At 39.1% G+C, this 15,617-nt stretch overlaps 1 protein-coding gene across 1 annotated transcript in view; it reads right to left on the bottom strand.

Annotated features, from left to right (window-relative positions):
* cep290 (centrosomal protein 290) overlaps positions 1 to 15,617 on the bottom strand; it is a gene marked incomplete in the record, with an annotated part of 207,938 nt that overhangs the window by 150,254 nt on the left and 42,067 nt on the right. The window contains 2 exon segments of the mRNA XM_048256361.1: positions 238 to 291; positions 423 to 566. Of these exon segments, the coding sequence (XP_048112318.1) occupies positions 238 to 291; positions 423 to 566 (198 nt within the window).

Genomic DNA, 15,617 nt, shown 5'->3' with positions numbered 1-15,617 from the left:
AAGGTGGTGGGGGCCCCAAAACCAAATCAGATTTGAAAACATTGCAAAAATATTGATATCGAGATTCTTAACTTGGTATTGGTATTGAAACAATAATGTTGGTATCGTGACAGCAGGAGTTGGGGATGTGTCCCCACTAAAGCTTACCAAACCTACGCCCTTGCACACAAGGAAAATATTCCTTGCTTTATAATGAATTAGATTTCAATCCAATGCCACCAGCATTCTTATACATACCTCTCTCTTCAGTTTCCTATTTTTATCTTCAATGTCATCCTCTCTGGCTGATAGCTGTATTCACCAAGAAAAAAAAAAAACAGCTTAACATCAAAAATGTGCCACTATTTAAGAGGTGTACTCTAATGCACTACTAATGTATTGCATTAAATGACTAGTGTTTCAATTTGAAGCCTAACATATACCTTCTCATTTGCCTTCTTTTCTTTCATCATTTCTTTCTCCAGCTGAACCAGTTCCTTCTCCTTGCGCTGCAAGTGACTCTCTAGCTGACGAATTTCATCTCGAAGGAAACGTGTATCTCTACCCCCAGCAGAGCGATTAACCATCTGGACAAGACACAAAGTGAATACTTCAACAGTTCTGTTATATTATTGACTGAGATGCTAATATTAATTGGTGAAAATACACTTCTATGAAAATAACAATGGAACTATATTTAAAGACAATAATTCAACTATTACATTTCTATTATAATATAGAATATGTATGTTTCTATTGTTACAAGTTGGTGGAGCAGTAAGAAAAGGAGCTCAGTGGAATTAGTGCTGTAATCCTCTTAGTACTGTCACAGTAGTCCGAATACACAGACGAGGAATTGCATTTATGAAGTAGGGATGCAACGGTACAATGTAATTGAATTTCCCCTTGGGGATCAGTGGATCACTTGGGGAAGTATCACTTGGGGAAGTATCTATCTATCTATCTATCCATGTGCCCACGGTTATGTCTAAATCACAGTTTTTGGGCCAAGGCATGGTTTTGTTGTTAGTATTCAAAAAATTCTAAACTATTTAGCCTATTAACTCATTGAGTGCCAAAAACGTAATATTACGTTTTTCCTTCCCATGCGTTGAGTGCCAAAAACGTAATATTACGTTTTTAGCTTTTTTTTTAAATTACGAAACTAGACACTCTAACACACCTTATATGTGATTTTGGGAACTCTGTGATTAATGGAAATGAAATATATGACGATCGAAAACTCATGAAAACGCACAATCTGGACATTTTATCTGGACATTTTATCATAACTTTCGGTTGCGCTTTTGGTCGAATCAGTGACGATGCACGCCAGGTCAAAACCAGGCCATTTTCGTGGGTCTATCACTAGGTGGCAGTCTCGCCAGGTCTCGCTGATCACTTCCCGGAAAGTTTACACAAGTAAGTAACAGGCAACACTTCATATTTCCTGAAAGACGTTATATCTCCATTTCTAGAAAAAAAACGTGATTTTGATGAAAACTAGCCACTGTTTAGCTTGGGATTTCTTAGGAACAGAGGCGTGTAGAAATACACGGTTTGCACCCACCAAGAGCTTAAAGTCTCACCTTTTAAACGAGCCATTGTATGTGTTCATAGCTATAACACAGAATATGCTGTGGCTGTACAAAAATCATCAACAATAGTCTAGATTGCTGGCACTCTAGGACAAAGCTCCCAAAAACAGCTTGGCATTCAATGAGTTAACAAAACAATCTATTAAAGCCCCCCTATGCAGTTTTGGCAATTTCTTCGCTGTTTTCTAGCTTTTTGCTCGCAGGTTTCTCTGCAGAGCTCCCCCTACAGCTTCAAAGTATAGATTTTACGACTCTCCTCAATCGGTCAGTCTGCTGTTTCCTCTTTCCCTGTTCCTCTGACAACGGTTTACTCGCTTTCTGCTCACAGATGCTAGGGGAAAGCGAGACGGCCACCCCAGAAAAAGTCATATAGCCATTTTGATGACTCCACAGCTGTTAAGTTTAAGGAACCGTATGTAAGATTGTGGCCAAAACTGGTACTGCAATCACTTTCAAATTACTGTAGAGCGGTGTATCCCCTCCCCCCTGACTGGCAGAGCTGGCAACCGGATCTGGATGCCGAAACACTACTGACTTCGTGATTAGTAGATAGGTGGAGGGTGGCGCATCCGGCCAAAACACAACATGACAACATCAACATCAGTTGAGGGCTGCAACTTCACATTTTAACTGACAATATCCTGGCCGGACTACTGTTGTCAGTGATATAAGTATTTGAAATGAACATGATTTCTTAATGTCTAGTGACATATCAGGGCCATTTTATGATTAATTGAAATACATTTCTTACATATGGTTCCTTTAAGGTAAATTAAGCTAAAAATCCTGCATAGTTCCCCTTTAATATTGACTAGGCCTGCTTTCTACAGTTTGTACCAGACATGGGGGACTCGAGTCACATTTTTTAGGACTTGAGACTTGGTTCAGATGATCTTTAGACCAAGCCTCAAAAAAGTTATCCCTTTTAGTCTTAAATTCTAAAACCGTTAACAGCCAACCGTTAAGCCCGTAACAGCCAATTAAGATTGTCGGCAAAGCTGCCAAACAGGAAGTGAAGTGATATCTCAGCAAGGTTTTCTCGTATCAAGACTAAAATTACCCCATGTGCTCAGGACCCAATAAGGAGGAGGCTCAAGAAATTTGGTACATTTTGACCACTGTGTGGCGCTATACTCACAGGAAGTAGGCTCATATCTCAGCAATGCTTACACATATTGAAACCAAACATGGTACATGGACTTGTGATCCCATTCTGAGGACACACTACATTTGGTGACCTTTGACCACTAGGGGGGCGCTAGAGATACAGGAAATTAGCTCATATCTCAGCAACGCCTTTACGTATCGAAATCAAACTTGGTATATGGACTCGGGACCCGATCCTGAGAACACACAATACATTTGGTGTACTTTGACCACTAGGGGCGCTATAATTAGGAAGACTTTTTCGCATCGACAGCAAACTTGGTACGTTGAGTCGTAACCACATCCTAAGGACCTACAATAAATTTGGTGACATTTGACCACTAGGGGCTGTAGGATTAGCAACACTTTCACCTATCGCAACCAAACTTGGTATAAGGATTTGGGACTACATCCTGAGGATGCACAATTAATTTGGTGTGCTTTCACCACTAGGGGTGCTATAACTTTCACCGATTTAAACCAAACTTGGTATGTGGACTTAGGAGTACATCTTGAGGACACACAATAAATTCGGTGGCCTTCGAATCCAGTCCAGTCCAATTCAATCAAGTCCAATCCAATCCAATCTAACACAACACAGTCAAGTCCAGTCCAGTCCAATCCAATCCAATCCCAACTCCTGCTTAACTGCTTGGCCCCCACATTGCTGCTTGCAGCTATATTTTTGCATGTTTTTGTTGTATAATGTTACTCACTTGTTACCGTTAACGTTACTTATTGATTAGCTGTGTGTTTGTGTAGCTTCTAGCTTGCTTCCAGCTGTTGAGGTAAAGTTGTACGGTTACAACAGCTAGGCTGTCAGTGTAGTTAAGTCCTGTCCTGAACTGAATTGTGTCGATCGTCTGATCAACGTGAGAAAATGTCATATTTGATCATTAACTGAGACTTGCTGTAGTGTAATACTCGTAAGGAAGGTAGGAACTGGCTGTGTTACATTTACACTGATCATACGCAGTGTAATAATACATATAGCAGTATGTTTAAGTTTTGCTCAGTTTGCCATCTCTTGAAACTCTTGATTTTCAAAGTTTCTGTACTATAATCTGTATTATGCCATTGACTGTTAAGAACAAAATTATTCATACCCCTGACAAATATTGATTTAATGTTGATATTCTCTTGACCATTATGGTTGTTCTGACTCAAAATGACACTGCTACACGACAAAAGGTTGTAGGACAATGTGGTAGAAACATAAATCAAAAAAAGAAGTGTTTTTGTCTTTTAAATGTTTTTTTTTTATGAAAAATTACATATGAAAATGTCCAAAATTATTCATACCCTTTTTAAATAATCATTAGAAGCATCATTAACTGCCATCACAGCTCTCAAAATGGTTAATATAATAATGGTGACTTTCTCAAAGTAAACGGTAACACTAAAAAAAGAGGCTACATTGAGATTCTGGAGGAAAAGATCAGGCAGTGTGCTGATAAACCTGCCCCAATAGGTAGCATTGGACCTTTAAACCACACAATGCAGCATGCATACAGCCAAACAATGCAAGAAATGGTTAACCAAGAACAATATCAACATTTTAGAGTGGCAGAGCCAGAGTCCAGACAATTTGTCGAAGAAGTGAGCACAAGGCCAGAGTGATTGCAAATAATCAATTGTTCCTGACTCAAAACCCGGATTGCTGTTAAAAAGGTGCAGTCTAGAATCATTGTGGAGACATGGAGATGCTTGGTAGGTATTAAATGAACCATTTTGATGAAAGATGAAAATGCTTCTTTTTTTTTTATTCCATGTTTCTCCCACATTGTCTTGCAACCTTTTGGCATGTGGCAGTGCCATTTTCAGGCAGAACAAACACATTGGTCATGAGAAAATCAACATTAAAAGTTTGCCAGGGGTATGAATAATTTTGTTCTTAACTGTACATACAAACCTGTTTACTGAACATAGTGAATACTTTTACAAATACATTTACAAATTGTGTTTTTTCTGAAGTAATGTGGCAAATATGATGGTTGCTAAATGGAAATTAAGATATTATTGTGTGGGTTTTTTGTAGGAAAAAGGAAGTCACAGCAACAGGACCTACTGGAGCACATGGAGAAAGTGGATGAAAGAAGAGACCGATTGTTCCTTGAGCACAGCCAGAGATTCAACAAAATGTTCTTAGATAGAATGGAGAGTACCAGCAATGCTTTATTAGGCCTCATGGGACGAATTGTCTCCGCAATTGAAAAAGAACAATAGTTAATTCACACTGGCAATCTATCAAAGCATTTATACTTTTTACTACACTTAATACATACTATTTATAATATTTACTGGTAATGTCTATTACTATTGATTGTGTTTAGAACAAGTAGTTCATTCACACTGGCAATATGTCTATCAATAATACCATTTATACTATTTACTACACTTAAATACATACTACCGTAAAACTTCAAATAATCGGCGAGTCCCAAACAGACGCCTGTCTCTTTTAAACGCCTGGCGTGGCTACAGGTTTGGGTTAAAGGCCGGTCTCCAGTAGAGGCCTGGTCTGTTTTTTAGTTTCGGGTTGTATTTAATCTTCTAAAACCCGTCAGATCGTCTGTTTAAAGCCCAATTCACACCTAAGATCCGCAATGACACGAAACCGTTACAGAAAGGAAGTTACAGCAGTGTGAATTAGATGTTGCACGTCGTTGCAAGCCGTCGCAAAGCATTCACCATGTCTAGTCACAGTTGCAAGGTTTTAGAATGTTGCATCAAGTTGCTGCTCATCTCGTCGCGAATCTTGGGTGTGATTTGGGCTTAAGTATGGCGCAGACTGCGCACGTTATGATTAGATGGCATTAAAAGACTGCGGTGGGGAAAAGCTAGAGTTCCAAATTGTATAACTTTTTTTTCAATCTGAACTATGCCTATATGTCCGACTTCGTCATCGTTCAATTCATCCCTTGTGTTTAAAATTTGCGGATAGGCCGATGGTAAGCTTGTTTTTATGCTGGCAACAAAACCAGAACGGTTCGTGAACGCTATTCTTTATTCTAAATGCCATGGCGATAAAGAGAAAGAAGTCAGAAAAGGAATTTACTTTAGACTAGGCTATATCAGAGCCCGTCTACGGACATTCTCTGGCTATATACTGAAATAGGTTAATGATGTAAAGTCAAGTTAAGCTTCTATGGGACTGGTGTGTGTCTTGTAGCGCAGTTTTTTATTCGGAGTCGGAGTGGCAAGTGCTGCGCATAGTTGCAGTGGAATGTGGCTGCCCAGGTCATTATAAAACTTCTCACTCTTAGACCTACTCATACACGGCGCTGAAATGGCGTATTCACCCCTGGTCAAAAATATGTTCCCGCGCGCCTGGAAGTAGGCTATGATTTGAATGTAGACTGTTGTCAAATTTGGCAAATACAAAACGGGAGAAACTATATGGTTCATGCTCTCTCATGCTGTTTTATTCGTGCCGAAAAGGAGGGAGAATGAAACATTAAGCACGTTCCACTTTTGCATAAATAATTCCTGAACGGTTTTGGTCAGGGCTGATAATGCAACTGTATGACAAAAGGACCGATATAGGCTATTTGCTAGTGACAAAATATGAGCTTTCAGTGTGATACGATCTCTTTGTAAATTATGTTTAATTAAAACGTGTTTCATCTGTTCTGGCTATCCCCGCTATTTGGATCTTAGGTCTACTGCATCTCACTCAATGAACAACATCTCAACACTAAATGAATGATGATCCGTAATTGTCATCAGATAGTATTCGATAATTCGATAATTCGATAATATTTTCCATCTTTGCAGGGGAAAAGTTTTGTGTAAAGGGAATTAAAGGCCTGTCTCATATAGATGCCTGTCTCTAATACTAGCCGGTGCAGTTTGGCGATTTGGGAAAATAAAAGCCCGGGCTATATTATTTGGAGTTTCACGATATTTGTAATATTTACTGGTAATGTCTATAACTATTGATTCTGTTTATTATCTATTGTCTATTTGTCTATAAACAGAATATCCAATTACACAGAGAGAGATATGTACGTGTGTGTTTGTGTTCATTCATCTTGGGTATTGAAATAGTGCATTAATGCAGCCCGGACATCAGCTCCTTCCTGTTGGCCCCGATCAGGCAGAGCATGTACAGGGGGTTGCACATTCACATGTGTGTTTCATTGTCTTTATAATAGCAGTCACCATACTCCTCACAAATGTTGTGCACCACACAGCATGTCAGCACCATTTTCTTTACCATTTCAACTTTACAATCATTTCTTTTCATCAAACACCTCCACCTTCCTTTAAGCCTTCCAAACTCTCCACAACTGACCGTGCACTACTTATTTTGGTGTTAAATCTGTGCTGCTCTGGTGTAAGTCGTCCTGTGTCTGCAAATGGTTTCATAAGCCATTTCTGTAGTGGATAGGCTGGGTCTCCAATCAAAAACTGTCCAATGTCATGCCCTGAAATATTAACCTTGTGTTGACTTAATATTTGTCCATCACTCAATCTCTCCCACAAGTCAGACTGTCTTAGAATTCGAGCGTCATGGACACTTCTAGCATACCCTACACATACATCCCAAAACAACCCTTTAGCATTCACAACACCCTGTAGCACTATTAGTCCAGGCAAAGTAACTAATTTTGGAGCCAAAAATAGAACTAATTGTAAAAAAAAAAAATTCAGCATAGATCATTTCTATGAGGTGTCCAGAACAACATACTAAAAGTCCTAAGAAATCCTAGTTGAGGAAATCTGTTTAATTCTCATCAATCCAAGATGTGTGCCAGTATAAGGCCAGACAACAATACACCCCTATGGGACTATTTTCTCCCTTTACGTCTATCAAAATAAAACTTTACACAATGAAAGTATCCATGAAAAGTATTTTTTTTTGTATTACAAGTTTCTTTGAAAATTAATTTGAATATGCAAATGAGCTATACACTAATCGAATATAGGCTAAATATACCCGCATAGGCTTAGTTTTTTCCTTTACTCCTACCACAATAAATCTTTACACAATGAAAGTCTACATGGAAAGTAAAACATTTTGTATTAGAAGTTTGTTTGAAAATTTATTTCAATATGCAAATGAGCAACATACTAATCGCATATGCCCAAAATACACCCTAATGGGCTTATTTTTTCCTTTACTCCTATCACAATCAAACCTTGCAGTGAAAATATACATGGAAGGTAACATTTTTTTTTTACAAGTTTCTTGGAAAAATCAATTTTAAATATGCAAATGAGCTCAACACTAGGCGTAATTGACTTATGGCCAAGAAGCCATAAGGTCACAAGTAGAAAATATAGCTGCAAGCAGCAATGTGGGGGCCAAGCAGTGCGCTATAGCAGGAATGGCATTGCCATGCCATGAGCAAGCACTCACAGCAAGTTTGATTGCAATTGGATAAAGAATGGCTGAGAAATAAGCTCATTCACTTTGTTACAGCGCCCCTAGAGGCCAAATTACACCAATGTCCTTGTGCGTTCTCACAATCAGCTACCATGTCCCTCTACCAAGTTTGGACTTCATACACCAAAGTGTTGCTGAGATGTGAGCTCACTTTCTTTATTACAGCACCCCTAGAGGTCAAATGAGACCACTTTCCTTGCATGTCCTCACAATCAGCTAATATGTCCATGTATCAAGTTTAGACTTAATACAACGAAGCGTTGCTGAGATATGAGCCCACTTCTTGTATTACAGCACCCCCTATAGAGGCCAAATGATGCCAATTTCCTACTGTGTCCTCACAATGAGGTACAGGGTTTTTGCAGGTTTCAATAAGTCAAATTTAAGACCTTTTTAAGACATTTTAAGACCATAAATATTTAAATTTAAGACCTACACGACGCATTACCAAAAAATATTCAAATCAAAGAAATTCTGAAAAAATCATTGAAAAGTCGTTGAAAAAGCATTAAAGGAACCATATGTAAGATTGTGGCCAAAACTGGTACTGCAATCACTTTCAAAATACTGAAGAGCGGTGTATCCCCTCCCCCTCCCCCCTGACTCGAGGTTGCCAACCCGGATGGCGAAACACTACTGACTTTGTGATTAGTAGATAGGTGGAGGGTGGCGCATCAGGCCAAAACACAACATGACATGACAAAACACAACATCAACATCAGTTGAGGGCTGCAACTTCACTTTTTTAAATGACTATCCGGCCGGACTACTGTTGTCAGTGATATAAGTATTTGAAATGGACCTGATTTCTTAATGTCTAGTGACATATCAGGGCCATTTTATGATTAATTGAAATATTTTTCTTACATACGGTTCCTTTATTTTACAGATAAAACAATCAAACTAGTAACCTTCCACACCCAACGTCTACAACCCAACTGATTTTTACATTGCTCACTTGTAGTATACTAAGGAAAAATATCTGTCACGTACCAAATGCCCTAAACCTTAAGCCCAAAATGAAAATAATCTAAAACAAACTAGCCCTCAAATAGAATAGATTTCAGCAAGGAAGTCAAAAATGAGACAAGTTGAAACTGGGTGTGAAAGTGTGTTTTGGGTGGACACTGAAGCTGAAACCACCCAAAGATGATCAAAAGCCCTCCTAAAGATATAGTATTAATATGCGTCCAAATCCACTTCCATTATTCTCTGTTGAATTGCTCACGGAGTAATCTGCATGCTCTGGCTTGTGGCTCCAGCGCCTTCACACCCAGAGTCCCTAATTGAATAGTTTTTTTGTAAAGTTTGCAGCGAGCCTCGTACCTAGAGCTGGGTACCACTTGTAACCAATAGCAGACATCGCTGTGATCTAGCCAGTGTTGCCACAGTTACCTTGAAAAAGTAATCTGATTCCTCCTTTAAAAAGTAACTTAGTTACTTTTAAAATCAAGTACAAGATTACAAGTTACTTTCAGCAGCTGCCGACAACACCCCCCACCGCCTCAACATAAAAATGACAACCGGTTTTGCCAATACTCACTTAATTGGAAATGCATTTTAACAGTAATGTCAACAATGCAGACATCCAAACCTGAAAAAAAGTAATTTTAGGGAGGTAGCCCTTTAGCCTACTTAGATACTGAAATTCAGATTCAGTACACCAAATAAGGAAGGCCTATAGATAGAAATTGTTATGATAGAATATGTAGATTTTGGTAGTTTGGGCTTTTCATTTTCAAAAAGAGAACAAACGGGAGAGTGCGGTGTTTGCAAAGAAAAGGCTTTTCACGTAGCCTTGGCAACTAGCCATTTAGTATAGGCCTGAATAATAGAAAATTAAATGACACTTGTTAAACTCACCTCAACAAGTCTTTTGCAGCCATGGGCAATGCTACAAATAGTGCAGTGTGCAAGACTATCATTATGTTTTACTCTTATGAGACAAGGGTATACCCTTTTGTGTAGTCTGATGTGAAATGGGTCTTAAATGTTCCTTTTTGGGGGCCACTGACTCTGCCATGACGCTCCTGTTCCTAGATACACTGAACTGATTAATTTAGTTCGGGAGAAAAAAGATAAAAACCCACCTACACTGAAAATTGATTGGTTGATTTAGCAAAACAGGCCAGGATGCTCTCTGTCTTGGATGTGCTTCAGGCACACACGCACCACCCCTCTCTCTCTCCCTCTCCATCGTGTGCACGCTAAACTCAGATGCACATGCGATTTTAATTCCCGGTCTGGCTTGCGCGCTCTTGTTCGTTCTAGTTTCCGGGAGATTTTATCTAATTGGCGGGCCAGGAAGCCGCTATCGGAGACTCCCAGAACTTCGGGAGACTTGGGATGTCTAGCTAGACAGCACTTTGTCACCAGCACGAGTGTACAACGTACCTTAATGTTATCATGTTTAGCGGACACAAACTCAAAATAATGACTGTAGCCTATAGCTAAAATGCGCATCTCTCTCCTCCCTCTATTGTTGTTTATGTTTGTGTTGCTGCGTGGTATTACACGTCATCATGCCATCTTAGTCAGAATAGCCATCTTAGTCATTACAAACTCACAGTTGCCTGATTTATCAGATGAATATGACCCAGAGGGGAAGAACTAAGCAAAGAACAAACCAGGAAGTGAGGGGTGCCAGAACCAAGAGCCACAGTGAAGGGGTCCAGGATCCAGGCTGGATTTTTAAAAGAAAAACATTAAAAAAAAAAAAAAAAAAAAAAAAAAAAGAAAAGGAAACTCCCCTGTTGTTGCTACCTTGTCGTGGTGCGGAGGCTTGTGTGTGTGCCTCAGTGACCCTGAAGACTATACTGCCGGGGGATATACCCCTGGCAGGTACTACCAATCCAGGCAGTTTTCAGGTTAGAGGCCAGTCTAAAAGCAGCATTGCCATCACCCATTTGCAGTAGGATGATTGGATGAAGATTGGGCCTATGTATTTGTCATACATATAGTCTATGAGCTAGGAGGGGTCCACATGCACCCCCCCACTACTAAACTTAAGTGGTATTTTCTTGTAGCCCTGGTCCCAGAGTTTAAGAAAAAACATGTTAACAAGAAATAAACTTATTCCCACTGTACCTGGTAGACCACTAAGTAAATTTCCCATTGAAATGAATGGGATTTTATGAATTTAAGTGAAGAGAGTGTACACATAATACATTTTGGTTTGTACCATGAAGGGAAAACTGTTTCAACTATATAAACCATATATTTTCTGAAATCTTAGACCCTCAGGATGTGATCTAACATGACATGAGACATGTCCAACCCTTCTCATTAGTATGCTGCCCATGCATAATACATTGGGTATTGGTAAATAGAATAGGGTATAAGCTTTCAGAAAATATATGGTTTATATGGTTGAAACAGTTTTTCCTAAATGGCACAGACCCAAAGGTATGAGCCATATACCCGATTTACTCATACCCTATGTATAATAAACGGGCAGCAAAGTAAAGGGGAGGGTGAGAAAGGTCAAAACCTGTTAGATCACATCCTGAGGGTCTAAGCTTTCAGAAAATATATGGTTTATATAGTTAAATCAGTTTTCCCTTCATGGTACAGACCAAAATGTATTATGCATACACTCTCTTCACTTAAATACATTACATCCTATTCATTTCAATGGGAAATTTACTTAGTGATCTACCAGGTACAGTGGGAATGAGTTTATTTCTTGTTAACATGTTTTTTCTTGGACCAGGGCTACAAGCAAATACCACTTAGGTCTAGTAGTGGGGGGTGCATGTGGACCCCTCCTAGCCCATAGACTAATATGAATGGTGTTTCTGCCTATGCAAATTAGGACATATGCAATAAGTGTGGAGCCATGTGCATATTCAAATTCATTTCAAAAGAAACTTGTGATACAAAAACAGTTACTTTTCATATATTCTTTTACTATGTAAAGTGTTATTGTGGTAAGAGTAAAGGAAATAATTAAGCCTATTTGGGTGTATTTTGGGCATATTCGATTAGTGTATAGCTCATTTGCATATTAAACTTAATTTTCAAAGAAACTTCTAATACAAAAAAAAATACTTTTCATGGGTACTTTCATTGTGTAAAGTTTAATTTTGATAGGAGTAAAGGGGAAAAAATAGCCCCATTGGGGGTGTATTGTTGCCTAGCCTTCTTGGCACACATTTTGGATTGATGAGAATTTACATTTTTCCTCAACTAGGATTTCTTAGGACTTTTAGTATGTTGTTCTGGACACCTCATAGAAATGATCTAAGCTGCAAAAAATGATTTTACAATTAGTCTGTCGTAAAACGCTACTTTGCCTGGACTATATAGAGTGCCACCCTTTTCGATTAAAATAATCACTTGGGTATTCCTCTGGTGCTATGATTGGAATGTGACTCCCATCAATGGCCCCCACACACTGTGGGACACCACATTTGTCTCTGAAGTAGTTTGTGTGTTGTTGTGTGTGAAGTCGAGAAACATGATAGAATGGAATAGAAAGCACAGCAGTATTTGCTAGTACACCGAGTTTAGAGATAGCGGTTACGTCCGTATTAAAAATGTTTGCCTGTCAGTAGGCTAACGGTGGGTTTCCACTCAGCGGAACACCTCACGATTTTCGGCCAGTGAAATTTCGCCTCGGGGGCGTGACGGCGAAACCGCTAACGTTAACCTTTTGACTGCAGTGTCTAGCCAGTGGTGGCAAGCGAGCTATTTAGGCTAATCAGCTAGTTCAAATGTTTAAGTACTTAATGAAGATATCCAGGGGTCTTTATGCCTCGATTAAGTTGATGTTGCCTATAAACAACAATTCATGTTCATAGAAACAACAAGGTCAATAAGACATAATATATTTCATACCTGTGTTACAGCATGTAGCCTAGCTGTCTAGCTAGGTTTACAATGCAATCCAATGTCCTAAAATACTAACATTTCGCCTGTCAGCTAAAAAAGATAAAAAGATCGAGTGCTTAAACTAACATATATAGTGGTCTGTTTAGTGGTGTATGTGCTCTGACTAAGTTCGTGTGGCATATAAACCACAATTCGTGTTGATACAAGTGCCAATGTTCGTGTAGAAACATTTTAATCGCATACAAATTTGTGTTACAGCTCAGGTAGTCTCCGCCATCTTGGTCAGACTTTTTTGTAACTCCCGCCTCCAAACACAAAGACGCGGACCCGATTGGTTCTCGTATGGTCCTCATTTAAATAAAGCTAAACTTTGGCCAACTTTGTTTCGCCTGCCTCGGCGATTCACTTTCATTTCGCCCAACCAGGGCCATTCAACCTCAATGAGAGCGACGCAAAAATACAGTGTGGAAACACACCGTAACTCTGTCCAGAGGACGCCATGTAGTACAGTAGGCTAAAATTAAAAGTGAACTTATGAGTTAATTAACATAGACAAACGTCCCACTAAATTATTCCTGCCAGTGTGTTTTATGCTATCGATAGTGTGGAATAACACTATCGTAAAAGCTCCAATTTCAGTTTCAGCCCCTTTCATTCAGAAATTCTAAAATAAAGATGTTTTTAATACTTCAAAATAACATTTGATAAATTAACCTTACATTTTCCAGTAGCCATAGATGTGTAGATTTGAACAAATTCTGGTTTGGTTCTTAGCAGGAGCATCTACTGCCTTCAAAATCCTATTTTGTTTACTGTGCGCTAGGAGTATGGTGCTGGGCTGGTGGGTGGCAACTCACGCGGCACATCTTTGTGAAATCAAAATTCCATTGGCGCTCCAAGCGGATTTGTACACACAGCCTTACAACACTGTTTACAGCTCTTCGAGTCACGGTAAAATGTCATTTATGGTACATAGCTCATTTAGATACACTTATGTTGTGTGTGCTTACATTTCTTTAGGAATCCGCCGAAATGAATACGCTGTTAAGTGACATACACGTAAAAGGACAGAAATAGGTGACTGACATCGATAGCTTACAGTATAGGAAAGAGATACACAACTTTCTGCTCATCTTGTGTGAAAATGGGTGGTATTGGTGACGTTTTCACAAGCGAGGGGGTGTCGAGGTGTAATGCGGAGAGGCTAATGACATGTCAGTCTGAAACCAAACGTCTCAGGGTCATGAGGCTTGTAGCCTACTACTGTAGCTACTATAACCAGGTGGCCCCTCAAATTACCCTAGCCTGGCCTGGCTCGACGGTCTAAAGCCGGCTTTTGGCTCTGTACCTGTACTCTGCTAAATGACAACTAAATGACAATAAAGTTGAATCTAATCTAAAAATATTACGCCTAGTCGGTAGCAGGCATAAGGTAAAAATGTAACACTTCTTACAATCTTTTCGACAGTTTAATTAATTACATTGCTAGCATTCTCATGCTCGGTTGTTAGCAAGCTAGCATTCATTTTAGCTTAACACTTGACTAGCAAGCGCAATAAGTGGCTTTGGACCTTTTTTCAAGTCCTTAAAAAAGTCCTTTTTTACACGCTTCCAGTTCTGCACATTCTCCCACTCCCGCTTCGGTCACTTCCACAGTGCGCAAGTTCGAAATCAAGGGCGGCCATATGAAAGAGGAGTGATTTATTTAAAATACAACCAGACTGATCTACCCCCTTGTTAATTTAGGTTCATATGAAAACGAGGAACGTGGACTTTCTCATTGACCTTCTGAAAGGCATTTAGATAGATAGATAGATAGATAGATAGATAGGTACTTTATTGATCCCCAAGGGGAAATTCAAGAATATGTTATATAATTATATAATTTAAATCCAGAAAGAACAAAAAAAAAAGTCAAAGTCAAAGTATCTTTATTTGACTCCCCAAGGAGAAATTTGTTTTGGACGCTGAGAGAAATTGCTGCAAGAGTCAGAGACACAAAACAAGCACAGGGTTAAAACAATTACAAGACAAATGTACAGTAAACATTTGGGCTACTCAAGGAGCTGTGCAAATTGCAAAATTGCCATTCTCTATACTTGTTCTGCCATACATACCTTACAGACACTCATTCCTACTTCCGTAAGCATCCATGCACTCTGTCATACATGAACATTCATTTAAAATTTCATACATCTCCATACATTCAGTTATAAATATGCATTCATTCCTCCATTCATAACCATACATCATCATTTTTATTCAGGGAGAAATTGACTGAGCATCAAGCTCTTTTACAGCAAAGATTGGACATTCCCTCAGAGGAATGGTGGTAGAAGTTTGCCCCGTGTCGCAAAGTCCTAGGTTATTTAATGTGATGTTCATATGTGATAATAAAAAAAAAGATACCGCACAGTGTTCTATAAGCTCCCAGAGTGGTTTATTAATAACGTTTCGACCAGAGGTCTTCGTAAGTTTATTAACAACGTTTCGACCAGAGGTCTTCGTCAGGATGATAATAAACCACTCTGGGAGCTTATAGAACAGTGTGCGGGTCTCTTTTTATTTTTTAATTGTCGGCTAAGCCTTATACCCTGTTTAAATTTTGTAGATGTACATGCACTCCACTCATTGACATATGTGATAATAAACAATGCAAATCAATATTG

This window comes from Alosa alosa, chromosome 11, assembly GCF_017589495.1.
Source record: "Alosa alosa isolate M-15738 ecotype Scorff River chromosome 11, AALO_Geno_1.1, whole genome shotgun sequence".
NCBI classification, from domain to species: Eukaryota; Metazoa; Chordata; class Actinopteri; order Clupeiformes; family Clupeidae; genus Alosa; species Alosa alosa.
The sequence above is the reverse complement of the archived record's forward strand: the minus strand, read 5'-3'. Positions and strand labels throughout refer to the sequence as shown.